At 44.3% G+C, this 18,802-nt stretch overlaps 1 protein-coding gene across 1 annotated transcript in view; it reads right to left on the reverse strand.

Annotated features, from left to right (window-relative positions):
- nos1 (nitric oxide synthase 1 (neuronal)) overlaps window positions 1–18,802 on the reverse strand; it is a 99,248-nt gene that overhangs the window by 41,560 nt on the left and 38,886 nt on the right. Inside the window, exons 3-11 of the mRNA XM_078226992.1 lie at window positions 15,711–15,822; window positions 14,601–14,615; window positions 11,455–11,577; window positions 10,379–10,524; window positions 8,484–8,646; window positions 7,117–7,208; window positions 4,934–5,075; window positions 4,678–4,817; window positions 3,551–3,725 (exon numbers count right to left, since the gene is read on the reverse strand). Coding sequence (XP_078083118.1) covers window positions 3,551–3,725; window positions 4,678–4,817; window positions 4,934–5,075; window positions 7,117–7,208; window positions 8,484–8,646; window positions 10,379–10,524; window positions 11,455–11,577; window positions 14,601–14,615; window positions 15,711–15,822 — 1,108 coding nt within the window. The remainder of the gene's footprint in view (window positions 1–3,550; window positions 3,726–4,677; window positions 4,818–4,933; window positions 5,076–7,116; window positions 7,209–8,483; window positions 8,647–10,378; window positions 10,525–11,454; window positions 11,578–14,600; window positions 14,616–15,710; window positions 15,823–18,802) is intronic.

The raw sequence follows: 18,802 nt of genomic DNA on the forward strand, positions 1-18,802 counted from the left end.
TTTAGCATGACCAACGTACCTAACCAGCACGCCTTCCGGACCTCCGGAGCACCCGGAGAAATCCCACACAGACACGGGGAGAACATGCAAGCTCTACACAGACAGTGACCCAAATTGGGAATTAAACCCTGGTCCCTGGCATTGTGTGGCAGCAGTGCAAACCACTGTGCTGCCATGCCGCCAAAGGAGATATTTGGAAAATACATAAAAACTTATGGTTTCTGAAGTCTATTCATGATTGGGGCACTGTCATTCCAACTGAACTTTAGGTCCAGCATATTTTAGTGGCATGTCAAGCACTACCCTATAAAGAGAATGGAAGTTTCTGCAGTGCACAATCAGCCATTGACAAACCTTATGAAAACACCGTCACAGCATTCCTATTCTATACACACAGTTTTATAAGTGAGTGTTTCTTATGTTGTTCTGGCCAAGCTTCCCACGTTCCACTTCCCATATACCAGTATTCATCCAAATTCTACTAGCCATATCCTTATCCAACTCAGCTAACAGGGAACCTTACAGGATGCAAGAGCAAAAACAGCAGATGCTGCAAATCTGAAATATAAACAGGAAAAACTGGAAGTGCTCAGCAGGTAAGGCAGGATCTGTGAAGATAAAGGCAAAATACTGCGGATGCTGGAATCTGAGACAAAAACAGAAGATGCTGGAGAATAGAGCCTCGATTCTCTCTTCACAGATGCTGTCAGACCTGCTGAGATTTTGCAGCATTTTCTGTTTTTGGTTCAGGATCTGTGAAGAGAGAGAGAATCTGGTCGCTTTAGTCATCGAGGACCTTTTCTGTGACAAGTCATTCACGAAGCTTCTCCAAGCCACACATCATCCTGAGTTAGAACTGTACCACACTTCCTTCACTGCTGCTGGGTCAAAATCCTGGAACTCACTCCCTACCAGCAATCTGTGTGTACCTGCATCGCCTGGGTGCAGCGGTTTCAGAAGACAGTTCACCACCACCTTTTCAAGGGCAACTGGGGATGGGCAATAAATGCTGGCCTAGCCAGTGATGTTCAAGTCCCATGAATAAATGATAAAAACCTGTCTACCCAGCACTTTCTTGGCCTTCTGTAGCCTCTTCTATTTACCTCTGTGCACAGACCCAAGGAAAATATTTCAGTTGATTATATAATGGAAATCTGCCCAAAACATCACAGCTTTTCTCATTCTCCATGCACACCTTATCAGTTAGCCCCTTCAATGCTGCTGTAAGGTCAATGTCATCAGCAAATCTGAGATTGTTTCAAATCTTGCCACAAAAGCAGGTTCCTTCAATATTACCTGTTAGTGCAAGGTTCATTCCTATTTCCAGTACTACTGCAATCTTGTCTTCTTACCAAATCTAAACCACTCCTTCAATCCAATTCAACAGCAATCGAGGGCTTATTGTAGATGTTTTCTATTGGTCAAACAAATTTTTCAGGAATAACACAATAACACAATAACCTCAATAACACAAAGAGTGTGAATGCAGGGGAATTAGTTTTCTGCGTATACTGAGTTAAATATCCGAGGCACCACAGGGAATGAAAATATATATAGAAGTGATGATGCTTACAGATCAAGTAGAATCATAGAATCCCTACAGCATAGAAGGAGGCCTATCGAGTCTTCACCGACTGCAATCCCACCCAGGCCCTCTTTCCGTAACCCCTCATACTTACCCTGCTAATCCCCCTAACCATAAGGGTCAATTTAATATGGCCAATCAACCCAACCCACATATCCTTGGACTGCCGGAGGAAACGGAGCACCCGGAGGAAACCCACACAGACACAGGGAGAATGTGCAAACTTCACACAGACAGTGACCCAAGGCCAGAATTGAACCTGGGTCCCTGGCGCTGTGAGGCAGCAGTGCTAACCACTGTGCCACCATGCCGTCCCTAGGTAGGTTTCAGACCAGGATGATGTAATTTAATTCAACTGTTTGTGATAAAACAGTTGTTAGAAAAACTTACAGAACACACCATCAATCGCTACATCAGCTTCATTGATTTTAAGCAGGTCTTTAAGCAGTGAATGGCAGTCGGGGATATGGCCCTGTGAACACCCAAGCAGACAAATCATGTTTGGGTTTAACAGATTGTGTACCAAACTGGTAGTTGTCACTTCCAGATTCACCAACTGCCTGTGCTTTAAGCCGACAGTCAGCATTTCAACTCATGTGTCAGTTTGTTCAAGTTCTTTCTTTAAGAACAATCAGCTATCTTCGGCAGAGTTGAAGGTTGTCTTTTTTCTCCATTATATCAGTTGAAAGACGGAACCGTAGACTGTCAGACACAATCAGATCAGTTGGATGGTGGAACTGGAGCTGTCAGAACCAATTAGACTTTGGGTTCTCCCACTGTTGCTCACACACAGACAATAGGAAAGAACTTTTAATGATGAGTGAAAGACATTTGAGAGTTGCATTTACAGGTATATCTATCCAGTGTTTATCTTAAGATAATTCTCATCAAATTGTTGTGTATGTTGCAATGATATAAAAGGCACCAATCGTTCACAAGGGAAAACACACTGTGGGTTCATTTGTTAACAACAGGCACACATGAACATAAATATGTGGATGGAAAGCTTGAGGAGCTCACAGTCGCAGAGCCGTGTGCCTGTGTTCTGCTCCAGCCCAAAGTGACACTGAGGCTGGATCACACAATGCACTTCCCTTAAATTGATGACACCCCTTAAAGGCATATTACAACAAAAATAAATCAATAAAAGAAATCCGTTTCTTCACTGTCTCTGGGTTTCCTCTGGGTGCTCTGGTTTCTTCCCACAGTCCAAAGATGTGCAGGGTTGACTGGTCATGCTAAATTGCCCCTTAGTGTCAGGGATATTAGCAGGGTAAATACGTGGGGTTACGGGGATAGGGCCTGGGTGAGAATATTGTCGTTGCAAGCTGGATGGGCCAAATGGCCTCTTTCTGCACTGTTGTGATTCTACGAAAAATCCTGGAACTCACTTCCTAACAGCACTGTGGGTGTTCTCAGGGGTGTAGCGCTGCTGGAGCTCACTGGAGTTCCTCTCCAGCACCTCCTCTTTAAAGGTTTTAATATTCCCTGCTGGCTGGTAAACTCTCCTTTGCTGATCAGCCATCTGATAGGCACTCCGCTTGAATGGTCTCCCCATTGACCTTAGTGAAATCCACTCCATTAATTGTCTGACTGGATTTGAATCCTCACTGCCTCCAATATTGAAGCTACTTGTTCCCAGGAGCAACACATGCAGGGAGATTTGGCTCACTGATGGCAACAATCAGAACTGGGGGAAAATTCTCATGCTACTACGTGGGATGGCGTGATGTGTGAAGCAGAGGTAGCTGGCATGGGGACCACGTCAAGTGATTTCTACCTGGTCAAAGAGATAGGTTTTAAGTGAAGTGCTTTGGGATGTCCTGAGGTCAAGAGAGGTGCAAGTTCTTTCTTGTTTTATCTACTGTTATATGCTTTATTTGCTTAAAAGTAATTCATTTCACCCTGTGATAAAGGGTCAACGGAAACATGTCTATGCCGTTCTAAAGAGGAAATAGAAGTTACCTCGAGAACACAATACCGGGCGGTATCGCAGAAGTCACGGACTCCGATTTCCGTTCCCATGTACCATCCATTGAAAGGGCAGGCTGTAAACTCGAGGCCTCCGATATCTAGAAGCATGTTTGAAACAGCTGGCAGGCTATACCACTTCAAGTTCAGATCTTTAAACCATTCAAACCTAAAGGACATTCCAAAGGTTACAGAAATGCAAACAACACCATAAGGTGCCAGACTCCACCAATTTCTAACTGTTGTAGATTATTATTATTATTTTGTCTTGAGTAAATTTATCAACCCCTTTCTTCACCCACATTCTTGCTGCCCGGACTAGAATCATAGAATCATAGAAACCCTACAGCACAGCAAGAGGCCATTCGGCCCATCGAGTCTGCATCGACCACAATCCCACCCAGACCCTACCCCCATACCCCTACATATTTTACCCACTAATCCCTCTAACCTACGGATCTCAGGACACTAAGGGCAATTTTTAGCATGGCCAATCAACCTAACCCGCACATCTTTGGACTGTGGGAGGAAACCGGAGCACCCGGAGGAAACCCACGCAGACACGAGGAGAATGTGCAAACTCCACACAGACAGTGACCCAAGCCGGGAATCGAATCCAGGTCCCTGGAGCTGTGAAGCAGCAGTGCTAACCACTGTGCGACAGTGCCGACAGGAATGGAGCTAACTCTCAGAAAGGCTGCGAATGGTGCCTGTAGCTCGATAGACAGAACCAGCCGAGACTATTGACTCTGCCCATCACTTCTCCCTTCCACTTGCTGGGAGACATGGCAACCAGTGCCACACTTGATGTCCTGTTCCGCGTGGACAACTGCACCTTATTTGGGTTTCCATCCAGAACCAGCAAATCTAATGGCCAAAGCAATGGGGAAAAAAAAACTGCAGCTAAATAAACAACTCTGACTACTTTTCGAATATGAATTGGAGTGAAAACAATATTCCTGGCAAAAAAACTGCATTGGACTGGAATTAACTGCACCATGCATCATAAATGTTCATTTGGAACGTTAACCAACATATATACTTTAACCTGTCTCATAACGGAAGCTAAAACAATCACTGAATTGTAAATGATCAAATGTTCTCAACAAAGCTGTACGTACTTAGGGTGTTTGAAAGGTACTTCCAGGATTATTTCTGGGGGAATCTCAAATAGTTCAGGGTCATTTCCATTGGCTTGAATCAAAAGCGGGAGGATGTCAAAGCGCTCTTTCGGTCCTTTCCAACCTTGTTGCATACAAACCTGCATCAACCATAATTTGCAAAGAACATATAACATTGAGATAAGCAATATGGAAACAACCATCAGTAAAACTGAATGCTGGAGGTTGGAGCCAGCAGTTATTTGATATACTCGACCTCAGTTAGCTCCACAGAGGCAGGGTCTCCAATGACTGAGCCATCGGGTTGCTTGTATCCAGCATATCGGATCAGCTGGTTGTTCCAGATTCTGAAATCATGCTTGCCATCTGTTCGTTGTGGGAATATTGTGATAGCAGACCTGTAAAACCATCAATCTGATAACTGTTGACAGATGTTAAACTGACATCCGTTGATGTTAATTGAAAATGAAGCTTTCTTTCTGAAATAAAGTCACTTTTAAATTCTTACTTAAATCTGTGGATTTTCATTGAAACGAAGTTGGGACAGTGACTTGTTTTGACAGAACACCTTGCACAGAAACACAGAAATATAGAAACATAGAAGCAGGAGTAGGCCATTCGGCCCTTCGATCCTGCTCCACCATTCATTTTGATCATGGCTGATCATCAAATTCAATATCCTGATCCTGCCTCCCTTCATATCCCTTGATCCTTTTAGCCCGAAGAGCTATATCTAATTTCTTTTTGAAATCACACAACCTTTTGGAGGATTGCGGATGTGGTTCCGTTATTCAAGAAAGGGAGAAGAGATAGTCCAGGAAATAATAGACCAGTGAGTCTAACCTCAGTGGTTGGTAAGTTGATGGAGAAGATCCTGAGAGGCAGGATTTATGAACATCTGGAGAGGAATAGTATGATCAGAAATAGCCAGCACGGCTTTGTCCAAGGCAGATCATGCCTTACGAGCCTAATTGAATTTTTTGAAGATGTAACTAGACACATAGACGAGGGAAGAGCGGTAGATGTAGTTTACATGGATTTCAGCAAGGCGTTTGATAAGGTGCCCCATGCAAGGCTCATTGAGAAAGTGAAGGGGCATGGGATACAAGGGGACATTGCTTTGTGGATTCAGAACTGGCTTGCCCACAGAAGGCAAAGAGTGGTTGTAGATGGGTCTTTTTCAGCATGGAGGTCGGTCACCAGTGGAGTGCCCCAGGGATCTGTTCTGGGACCCTTGCTCTTTGTGATTTTTATAAATGACCTGGATGAGGAAGTGGAAAGATGGGTTGGCAAGTTTGCTGATGACACAAAGGTTGGTGGGGTTGTGGACAGTGTAGCGGGATGTCAGCAGTTGCAACGAGACGTAGATAAGATGCAAGACTGGGCGGAGAAGTGGCAGATGGACTTCAACCCAAATAAGTGTGTGGTGGTTCATTTTGGCAGGCCGAATAGGATGAAAGAATATAATATTACGGGTAAGACGCTTGGCAGTGTGGAAGATCAGAAGGATCTTGGGGTCCGGGTTCATAGGACGCTCAAAGCAGCGTCGCAGGTGGAGGCTGTGGTTAAGAAGGCGTATGGAATACTGGCCTTCATCAATAGAGGAATTAAGTTTAGAAATCGGGAGATAATGCTGCAGCTGTATAGGACCCTGGTCAGACGCCACCTGGAGTACTGTGCCCAGTTCTGGTCGCCTCATTACAGAAAGGATGTGGAAGCCATAGAAAGGGTGCAGAGGATATTTACAAGGATGTTGCCTGGATTAGGTGGCATGCCTTATGAGGATAGGTTGAGAGAGCTAGGTCTTTCCTCCTTGGAGAGGCGAAGGATGAGAGGTCACCTGATAGAGGTGTATAAGATATTGAAGGGTATTGATAGAGTGAATTCTCAGAGGCTTTTATCCAGGGCTGAAATGGTTGCCACAAGAGGTCACAGGTTTCGGGTGCTGGGGAGTAGGTACAGAGGAGATGTTAGGGGTAAGTTTTTCACTCAGAGGGTGGTGGGTGCATGGAATCGGCTGCCGGTAGTGGTGGTGGAGGCGGATTTGATAGGGTCTTTTAAGAGACTTTTGGATAAGTTCATGGAAGTTGGTAAGATAGAGGGTTATAGATAAGCCTAGTATGTAGGGACATGTTCGGCGCAACTTGTGGGCCAAAGGGCCTGTTTGTGCTGTAGCTTTTCTATGTTCTGTGTTCTATCTTCAGAACAGTCATTGCAGGATTAAAAATTACCCAGCCAGAAATAATACTACTTATTTGAAATGGTGAAGGCCCTTGTTAAAACTGTTGACAAAGTAACATCATACAAGTGTGTCACCGTGCAGGGTGCTGTTGTACAACATAAGTCCTATTCCTATAGTCATGACTCTGACTAATTTTCTACCTATGCATGGATCAGCAGGTAAAGTTGGTCAATAAAATGAACTTCCTTGGCACCGACCTGAGATTCCCCTTGTTGGTTGCATATTTGATGTGATTGCAAATATAGTTGAACATTCCATGAGCAGTGGTACAGTCACGTGCATCAAAAACCTGCAAACATTACAGCAAAATTAACACACTTATAAAAAGGCAAGCTTTCAGATGCTATTATTTTATTTTCAAGTTTTGTGCTCTATTGTTTCACAATTCATCTCCTTTCTTCTATAATATTACTCAGTATTCCTGCACCAATATAATATCTGGTGCATAGCACAAAGTACTATGAAAACACATAGCTGTAGGATGTTTCTGTACCATAGAGAAATCCCACTAATGACTTTCAGTGCAATTTCAGAATCTTACAGTAATGCTGATTAAATTCCGCAAGGAAAAGATTTTGTGGCACCAAAGTTACCCATTCCCACCTGTTGACGAGTTTTCTGAAATAACATCTATCGGGCTATGAGCATTTGTAAGAGAAAGGTAGATCTTATATCGGGCTGCCAACCAGAAACTTCAAAGAATTTCACATAAAAATCTTTCTCTTTCAGATGCTGGACGTTCTGGTGTACATTATGTTTTTTTTAAGTTAATATTATTCTCACATATCCTCAGCAATTCTAATAATATAATCATATAATTTTAATTTTCTTCTTGGTAATTGAGATGTATTTATCAATTGGTGGACTCAGGGTGGCATGGTGGCACAGTGGTTAGCACTGCTGCCTCACAGCGCCAGGGACCCGCGTTCAATTCCAGCCCAGGGTGACTGTCTGTGTGGAGTCTGCATGTTCTCCCTGTGTCTGCGTGGGTTTCCTTCGGGTGCTCCAGTTTCCTCCGGGTGCTCCAGTTTCCTCCCACAGTCCAAAGATGCGCGGGTTAAGTGGATTGGCCATGCTAAATTGACCCCTAGTGTCCCAAGATGTGTAGGTTCGGGGGATTAGCAGGGTAAAAGTGTGAGGTTACGGGATAGGGCGGGGTGGGCCTGTCAGAGAGTCGGTGCAGACCCAATGGGCTGAATGGCCTCCTTCAGCACTGTAGGAATACTATGAAACTTGTCAGGATAGATCTTTGATTGGAGAATTGGTGTTAAACCTTGTAGGTTTGCTTCTAGTGAACTTAGAACTGTTCATGGCACGACCATTATTTTCATGATTCATGCACAAACTAAAGTCCTGGTGAAGAAGAGACTGTGTATTTAAATAATTAACAGGCATTGACCTCAATGTATATTTATAGTTTGACAATTACATGCCTCTTAACGATTGCAAAGCAAATTGTCATTTTTTTTGTCCCACATTCACCTTTTCTCTGCCCCTTAGCTCTAGCTGTGCAATACACCTTCATTTGCGATGGCACCAGACAAGTACAATCCCTGGCAAGTACCTGTAATTTAGACCACTGGATCCTCCCAACGCAGCGGGCAGCATTTCTCCAGGCATGCTTGGCCCCGTAAATTAGCTCAGTGTCTTTAAGCTGGTAGGTGCCGGTTGTTTCAATTTCCTTTGTCACTTCTTCGATCCTTTGAAGGTGGGCCTTGGACCCAAGCCTATAAGACAAAGCAAAGAGCTTTATGCCTGTAATAAATGGCACCCAATGTAACTGAATATTTAGTTGGGAGACAAAGGGGGCAATTTTACGACCTTATGGTGCCCGTTTTTCGGCAGGGTGAGGTTGGAAAATAGGGAGTGAGTGGACGAACGGGAATTGCACCCAATTTTGCACCCATTCCCATCTTACCAAAAAAAAAACGGGGGTGATCTGGAACTCATCTAAATTGGGCGAAATGTCAATTAGCACGCTTATCCATGCATCTCAATATAATTAGCACGGTTCACTTGCAATCTCACTTGCCTTAACGACCTTGTTCGCAGCCAGCGAGTGACACACCTGCTCTATAAAAGTCTGCTGTAGGCGCAGCGGCACTGAGGGTGAGCGGGGAGGTAGGTCGCTATGTGTGCAGCGGGGTAGAAAATGGAAACCGCCATGTTGCATTCCGGGACAGGGGTGGCCTGCGTGTGTGAGGAGGGAGGGGGGCAAACTGCCGCTGGTATCTGAACTCAGGTCTTAGTGCTGACCTCGAGTCCTAGTGCTGCCAGCAATCAGCAATGGGACTGAGTTCATGTGGATGCTGCAGGGGTGAGTTTGGGGAAGAAAGAACATTGTGGCAACATTGCTTCCCCTGAGTCCAGTGAGGCAGTGCTGGTTGGGGTCAGTAATGCTGAGGCTGGGTGGGTGGGTGGGGGGGGGGGGGGGGGGGGGGGGGTTGGGGGGGGAGTGGGGTGGGGGGGTGTGTGGGGGGAGGTCTGTGCTACTGTGGTGTGTGAGGGTTTGCTGACAGGGAGACTGCAAACGGGAGGGTGGGGGGGGGGGGAGTTGCAGACTGCCATCAAGGACATGGGGGGGGGCGGAGAGAGGGGGTGAGGGACACTCTCTTGTCGGGGACATGGGGATGAGAAGGGGTGCGATCAGGGGGAGGGGGGATAAGAGGGAGACTGTTTGAGGATGGGGCGCTGGGGGTGAGGTCCGTGAGGGGGTCGAGATCGTAGGGGAGGGTGTCCGATGTTCGGGGAGGGTATGGGGAGGCTGTGTCCACGGCGGTGGGCCAGGGGAGCGGTAGGGTGGGGAGGGGGGGTGGTTGTGGGGAGGGGAGGAGGGGGGTTGGTGTTGCTGGCAGGAGGGCTAACATTTTTGAGCTTTTGCGCGCATGCGCATTTCGAGCCTCCGATCCGAGCTGCCGGCTTTTGGGCAATTTAGGCCCCTCCCCCTCCCCCAATAGGCGAGTTTCAGTATCTGCTGGTTTTTTTTGTCCAAGTACATAAGATTGCAGATTTGAACTCACCCAAAAAGCGGGTGAGAAGCCCTCCTATTTTCCTACCCATCCTGGACTTCGGAATTCTTTTTGCCATTTGCACTCCTGCATGCTTTTCCTTTCCATTTTATTTTGATCCTTACCTCTTTAGTAACCCATGTTTTTTGGCAAGTAGAACTCTTTCCCTTTAGGGATATAAACTGGTTCTGTATCAGGTTACATTATTCTTTTCAGCACTGCCAACTGGCACTTTGCCATTTTGCCCGTTAGCAGATCTGCCCAGTTTCCTGTGGACAATCGACTATTGAGTTGCCCATCGTATACAAACATGCAATCTCTCAAGAGGATTTTATTTGAACAAATTATCGAAATTCAAGTCAGCTAAGATCATGTTGGAACATAAGAAATAAGAATTTTAAATATTTTTAAAAAAATAAACAAATTAAAAAGATGTAATTTAAATAATTGCCTTTTCATGGATGTATAATACTGGTTAATAAAGTCTGCTGCCAATGGAAGTAGCTTCTCATTATTTTGCACTTCATTTGGTTTTCTAACTTGATGGTTTGGCATCATAATTGAACCCATGCAAATCTGCTCGGTGCACCCAGCTGCCTGTAAGCACAAAACATGAATTGTAAAGCAATTCTTTGCATTAAAAATATGAACATCCGACCCACCAAGCCTGCTTCTCCATTCAATAAGATCATGGCAGATCTGTCTGTGTTGAGTTCTACATTCCCATCTACCTCCAGATCTTGATTCCTTTGCTCAACAAGAATCTATCTACCTCTGCTTTAAAGATATTCAATGACACCCCACCTCCACCACCTTCTGAGGCAGAGAGTTCCAAAGTCCCCCAAACACCTGAGAGAAAAAAACATTCTCCTCATCTCTGTTCTATAAGGGCGACCCTTAATTTTAAAACAGTGCCCCCTTGTTCTGGACTAACCCACAAGCGGGAACATAATTTCTGTGTCTACCTTGTCAATACCATTCAGGATCTTGCACACTTCAGGTCACCCTACCACTCTTCAAAGTTCTATTGAAACAAGCCCAGTCTGTCCAACCTATCCTCATAAGACAACCCACTTATTCCAGGTTTAAGTTTATTTATTCATGTCACAAGTAAGGCTTACATTAACACTGCAGTGAAGTTGCTGCGAAAATCCCCTAGTCGCCACACTCCGGCGTCTGTTCGGGTACACTGAGGGAGAATTTAGCACAGCCAATGCACCTAACCAGCATGTCTTTCAGACTGTGGGAGGAAGCTGGAGCACCCGAAGGAAACCCACGCCGACATGGGGAGAACGTGCAGACTCCGCACAGACACTGGCCCAAGCCAGGAATCGAACCCAGGTCCTGGTGCTGTGAGGCAGCGGTGCTAACCACTGAGCCGCCCATTATATCAATCAAGTAAACCTCTTCTGAACCACCTCCAGCTCATTTACATCCTTCCTTAAATAAGTAGAGCAAAACCAGACATTTTGCTCAATGGTTGTCAGCAAAGACCACAATGTGAAGATCTGAAAAGCTGACCATTACCTTTCCAGCGTTCAGATGCAATGTATCGGTTAAAACAGCACCTGTTTCCCAGTTCTTTATCTTAATAAAACGAGGACATTTGGATGGGCTGTCATTTGGCAAACTTTCCACAGGTGACACTTGCTCGGATAGGATTGTCTGAAATAAATTTTAAAAACTTGTTGAAATCAGTACATGTAAGTACAAAGCAAAGTTACCAAATATCATTTTGTTAAAAAGGAATCTGAGTTTTCCCTACACGGTGCCAACACCAATACACAGATTAAATTCTTTAAATCTGATGGTCTGGATGGCTTATTAAAATGAGTCAGCGCTTTCCAATGCTGGGATTCAGTACAAATCTAGGTTGGGTGGGTGCAATAAAAGCTTCAATTCTGGTGTTCTGTAAGTGGTTTAGACCGAGGGAGTCAATGTGCCAAGCATTCTTCAGATGACATTACAAAATGGTTTGGCAAATTGAAAAAATGGAACTATGATTTAGTTAGACTATTCAGGGTAGTTACAGAGTAGGTGAGTTCTTTCTGAAATTAGCATTTACAGTGACTCCCATCATGCACCATTTACAGTGACTCCCATCATGCACCATTTGCAGTGACCCCCATCATGCACCATTTGCAGTGGCCCCCATCATGCACCATTTGCAGTGATCCCCATCATGCACCATTTACAGTGACTCCCATCATGCACCATTTACAGTGACTCCAATCATGCACCATTTACAGTGACTCCCATCATGCACCATTTGCAGTGACCCTCATCATGCACCATTTGCAGTGACCCCCATCATGCATCATTTGCAGTGACCCCATCATGCACCATTTGCAGTGACCCCCCATCATGCACCATTTACAGTGATCCCCATCATGCACCATTTACAGTGACTCCCATCATGCACCATTTGCAGCGACCCCCCATCATGCACCATTTACTGTGACTCCCATCATGCACCACTTACAGTGACTCCCATATGCACCATTTACAGTGATCCCCATTATGCACCATTTACAGTGACCTTTTGGCTAAGATCAAGTGTAGTATTGACTTGCTGTGCTTGGTTGAAGTCATTAGGTTACATTTTAGCTTCATATGAAGCAATTTTTAAAAGCGGCATCTCGGCCTTTTGGTTAAGATGCAAATGAGATCAAGCCTTGGAGGAGGAGCTATGCCATTCCAATCAGCTTGGATCATGTATATCAAGACAGGAGGTGAGAGCCCTATCTTGTCAGCTTGGATCGGGAATGTCTCAACTTGTTGAGACTCTGAATTGGAATTGATTTGATTGAATTGGAATAAAAACAAACAAAAAACCATTTACAGTGACCCCCATCATGCACCATTTACAGTGACTCCCATCATGCACCATTTGCAGTGACCCCCATCATGCACCATTTACAGTGATCCCCATCATGCACCATTTACAGTGACTCCCATCATGCACCATTTGCAGTGACCCCCATCATGCACCATTTGCAGTGACCCCCATCATGCACCATTTACAGTGACCCCCATCATGCACCATTTACAGTGATCCCCATCATGCACCATTTATAGTGACTCCCATCATGCACCATTTACAGTGACTCCCATCATGCACCATTTGCAGTGACCCCCATAATGTACCATTTACAGTGATCCCCATTATGCACCATTTACAGTGACTCCCATCATGCACCATTTGCAGTGACCCCCATCATGCACCATTTTGGAGACAGTTGGTGGATAATGAAAATTAGCGGTATGGAGAAGAAGACAAACAAGTACACTGCAAACAAGAAAAGAAACATTTTGATCTGTCATGCAACCCTTTGTCCCATTCTCTGCTAGGTACATTTTTCTACTGTCAATATCTATTTCGATAAAATTTCAAATTTCTACCAAAAAGAAAAGAAAACATTCTGGCAGGCAATCAGGCTGTGTATTAGAAGCTGCAGCTGTATTTATTAGGTTACACAGGTATTCAGAACTGGGATAACAAGTTGAAAATGAAAGCTGTAAGTTTCTCCCGCTAACTCTGTAATTCTCTTTAAAGCCCCCTGCTTTAAAGGCTGATCATCAAATTTAATATCCTGATCCCCCTTCCCCCCCTATCCCTTGAGCCCTTTAGCCTCCAAGAGGTATATCTAATTTCTTCTTGAAATCAGACAATGTTTTGGCCTCAATTATTTTCTGTGGGAGTGAATTCCACAGATTCACCAATTCTCTGGCTGATTCAGTTCTAAAGGTTTACTCCTTATCCTCAATCTATGCTCCTTAGTTCTGGACTCCCCTGCTATTGGAACATTCTTTCTGAATCTACCTGTCTAACTCTGTTAGAATTTTATGAGTTACTATGAGAACCCATCTTCTTTTCATATTTTATCTAGCAGTTCAAGACACTCAGAAATACAAATACATGTGCATAAAGCCTCTTGCACATCCCAATTATTATTGCTCCACCATTAGGCAGTTGTGCCTTCAGCCCAGCTCTGGAATTTTATCCTGAAATCTCTCTGCCTGCCTGCCTTCCTCTCTCTCTTCCAATTAAACCTATCCCTTTGACTAAGCTGGTTGCCCATCCCAATATCGTTTAGGAGTCACATTTGTCTGATAATGCTCCTGTGAAGTATCTTGGGGTGTTTTTGATTTGATGCTACAAGTCCAACTGAATCTCAGGAATGTTTGTGGAGATACTAGTCTGGTGGAGAAGGGACATTGCCAGCTGTACAGTACAGTAGCACTAATCTCTTGCAGATCAGATTATGTAAAGTTTTTAAGAGTATCTAACTAACAACAGGACAGCAAACCAACGACCAGTCAAAAATAAATCCTCTACCTTCTCATTATGGCTTCCATTTAGCAGTCTCTTGGGAAAACAGGCAGGGAGGCGGGAGAGCTGGCAAACTGGCACATGATGGCATCAGACTCATGTCCAATGTCTTCCTGACACCATGTAATTTTGCCAGTAGCAGGAAATCTGGCAGACTGGCCACCCGCACAGAGACCAATTGAGCCACTTAACTTGCCAATTAAGGGCTTTTTCTTGTCTCTGAGGGAATGTAACCACTGCAGGAATGTAACCACGTCAGACGTCCCACTGGGAGGGCCATCCAGTGAAGCCGGTGTGGAGGTGGCCTTTTTTCTGGACACTCCATGACAGACAGAAGGACCCTTGGTGGATATGGCTGCCCCCACGGTAATGGCATCATCTGTTCTCTGTGGTTGCCATAACCCCATCTTGGTTGGCAACCCCAGTCCCACTTACTCCTCTTCAAGGGTGCCTCAGTCACTGAACCATTCTCTCCTCACAGCTGCAGGCTCAGCAGCAGCCACCGTTAGCTGAGAGGTTGCTGAGCTGCCAGTCCTCTGACAGCTCTTGTCGGTGGGCTGGCCACCAGCCAAAATTTGCCTCTGTGTCCTGTTGTCCGCTGAAACAGGGTCCCCTCTCATGTCTGGTGCTGGTGGGAGGATTTCAGATGCATGGAGTTATGACTGAGTTATGGTTGAATGAAGACTAGCCATGTCCCAATCTCACCCAAATACCTATTTTAAATGTGTGAGTCGAGGCACAGAAGCTGGGATTTTCCAGACTTAACCGCAGCCTGGACTTTCCAACGCTGCCAAAAGTCAATGGACTTTTGGCTAATTTTCTGTTCCCGCCTGTGACAGGTCCCACCCGCCTGCAAATCTCGCCAGAGTGACAATAAGCTCCAATCATAACCTCATACTGACCATCAACCATCAGACATTGGTTATTGATCAGATAAGGCTCTGGCAGATCACTTTTTTCCTCTCTGGTCCATGGATATCAAAAAAGAATTGTGATACCCTTCAGTTGAGATCCGTTGATTTGGATTGTGTTATTTGATTTGATTTGATTTATTATTGACACACATACAGGTGAAAAGTATTGTTTCTTGCGCACTGTACAGACAAAACCTACCATTGATAAAGTACATCGGGGAAAAGGAAAGGAGAGGATGCAGAATATAATGTTGCAGTTACTCATTGCACTCACCCAAAAAATGAATGGTGGGAGGTTTAAAATAATTAAATACTTTTCCTCAAAGCTTCTTTCCATGCTGCAATCAAGTGGATCAAATACATTCTAATTGATGGTTTCAGTTCTGAACATTGGATATTTTTAAAGTATATCAATAAAATGATAATTAATCAGGAACGATCCAACCGCTTACTTGATACCATTTCTGATATCAGACACATCATCGACATTTAATGTACCTCTGATGTCAATCAGTGTTAGCAGTAAACTCTCTTACCTGTTCAGAATAAGGATTAGGAAGAATAATTGGCATATTTTCCTTTCTCCGTGAATCCTGGTCACCCTTGGCTTGAAGTTGCAAGCACTGTTGGCTTTTGTCCACTTCACCCCTGTATGCGAAAATCATTTTTAACACTTCATTGATAATAAAACAGTCTTTTACACTTTCTCTGATTCATCGGTGATTTATAGGCGAATTCAAATTTAAAACTACACTTCAGTACAACTTATTTTAGAACATGTCTGTGTATATCTGTGTGTATATATGCTACTTTATACCATTTCATTGGGGTTTTGACTGATTTTTAAAATTTATTCGTGGAACATGGATGTTGCTGACCGGCCAGCATTTATTGTCCATCCCTAGTTGCCCTTGGAGGGCAGTTGCGAATCAACCACATTGCTGTGGCTCTGAAATGGGATCTTATAAAGGTGTACAACATAATAAACAGTGTGCACAAGGTAAATCTGGGCAGTCACTTAAAATTCTTCAAAAGAAAATTTGGTGATTGTCCCTTTAAGGACAACACAGCAGAAGACGGTCACCTGACTTGAGGTACCAATTGGAACTGAGAGAACGTAATCACCCCAAGGGTAGAGCTCTCTCTTAGGCAGAAGACAGTCTGAAGACATATAGGGTCCAGGGCAGCCCGATTGGCTTCTCCAAGGCAGCTAAGAGGCTTCTTGTTAATAAGTACCCTGGTGAAGTCTGTAGCACACATACACACATGAATTGGACAATTATAAATCAAGTCTTTGTGAGGTTTTCCTGTTTCTTGGAGAACAGTGTAATTCTGTAGCCTGAGATGCTTCCACCGAATGAATATTACCAGGAACTAAAAATAACGGGTACCTTCTCTGAGGTAAGTTGTTGCCTCTTCCCTGAGGTCTTATTGCCTCCTCTGAGGTCTTGCATTGCCTCTACCTTGAGGTCTTTGTTGCTTATAGACTTTATTTGAGAGTAGTCCTCTATTTAAGGTCTTCCCCAATTTTCCTGTCCATTATCCTCTGTTCCTTTTTGTGGTTGGTGCATTAAGTGTATTCCCACTTTAAATGCCTTGCTTTAAGACTGTTTTTTTAACTGTCAGCAGTTTTTTTTAAACTGTCAGCAGTTTTTTTTATTCATGGGACACGGGCGTCGCTGGCTGGCCAGCATTTATTGCCTATTCCTAGTTGCCCAAGGGCAGTTGAGAGTTAACCACATTGCTGTGGCTCTGGAGTCACACATAGACCAGACCAGGTGAGGATGGCAAATTTCCTTCCCTAAACGACACTCGTGAACCAGATGGGTTCCTCCAACAATGGTTTCATGGTCATCAGCAGATTCTTAATTCCAGATATTTTTTATTGAATTCAAATTCCACCAGCTGCTCTGGCGGGATTCGAACCCAGGTCCCCAGAACATAGCTGAGTCTCTGGATTAATATTCTAGCAATAATACCACTAGGCCATCGCCTTTCCTGCCGCAGCTGCCAGTTCTCTCACTCTGCTTTTCCTGCGCTTTTGACATATTGGCGCAAGGTCCTCCTTTGAACCTTTTTTTAAACCATTAATCTTCTCTTCCAACTCTCCAAAACTTCTCCTTTTTACTGACAGAAAACTCTCTCAGCACGCTTTGCAAACTATTTATTTTAGCTGCTTGGAGAGAGACCATTTCTTTTCTTCTTCTTGTGACGTGCCTGTTCCTTCCTTTTCTTAAATGCACTCGCAGGTCCAGCGCTATCTATTCCAGACTGTCATTTTTAAAACTTCTTAACTTTTTCTTCTAAGCAGAATCCACCCCTCCACCACCTGCAGGCGCTGCTGCGATCAGGAGCCTGTCTGTTTCCCCCTCCTCATTTTCCCACACTTCTGGGATAGATCCTGCAGTTCCCTGTTCAGTTTTTCTTTTTACTTTAAACACTGCTCCCTGTGCTCGCCTTTCTTTAAAAAGAAACCTCTGTGGCTCCTTGTCTTTTCTTTTTAAATTAATTTTCATTTTTTAAAATAATCAAAGTCACAGCCTTTGCTTCTGAGAGCTATATTTTCCTCATGTTTTTCTATATGCTTCTAAGCTTCTGATTGTCAACTTTTTTGTTAACTGTCAGCAGCTTTTTTTTATGGGACATGGGCTTCACTGGCTGGCCAGCATTTATTGCCCATCCCTAGTTGCCCAAGGGCAGTTGAGAGTCAACCACATTGTTGTGGCTCTGGTGTCACATGTCGGCCAGACCAGGTAAGGACGGCAGATTTCCTCCCCTAAAGGACATTAGTGAACCAGATGGGTCGACTAATCCAGGCCCATTCCGCCTCCGTCACTCAGCGTCTGGCAAGATCTCAACATCTCACTGGGTCTATTCGCCAAAGACAGGCATTTTGGGTGAATATCTATTTTCTTCAGATTTCAATTATAACTGGATGCCACAGGTTGGCTGTGCAATCATAATCCATTTTATCCTTGTTGCCAATGTAATGATGCAGGAACACAGAGAGTACTTATTGACAAGGAAAAACTGTAACGAGGCTGCCAGCGGGAATGGAGAATTTGGTGCTCAGCCAAAACTCCGTTCACTGCAGCGATGCTGGAGAATCCCATCTGCGGGCAAGGTCAGAGAATCCGAACCCTAATTTTAAAAAAAATTCAGTCGTGGGACATGAGCGTCATTGGTGGGCCAGCATTTATTGCCCATCCCTAGTTGCCCAAAGGCAGTTGAGAGTCAACCACACAACAAGGGTCACATGTAGGCCAGACCAGGTAAAGACGGCAGATTTCCTTCCCTAAAGGACATTAGTGAACAAAATGGGTTTTTCTGACAATTGACAATGGTTTCATGGTTATCAGTAGATTCTTAATTCCAGATAATTTTATTGAATTCGAATTCCACCCTCTGTCATGGCAGGATTCAAACCCAGGTCATTAGCTGAGTTTCTGGATTAATAGTCTAGTGATAATACCCCTAGGCCATCGCCTCCCCAAATTATGTTCAAGAATTTTCTATGGATAGTCACAAGACTGTAGGAATGGTGTTGTATTAATGGATCGAATATAAGGCAAGACTATGAGAAATTTTGAAAGTAAGCAACAGATATGGGATCCAAAACTATCATACA

The sequence above is a fragment of the Mustelus asterias genome, chromosome 13 (assembly GCF_964213995.1).
Source record: "Mustelus asterias chromosome 13, sMusAst1.hap1.1, whole genome shotgun sequence".
Taxonomy (NCBI): domain Eukaryota; kingdom Metazoa; phylum Chordata; class Chondrichthyes; order Carcharhiniformes; family Triakidae; genus Mustelus; species Mustelus asterias.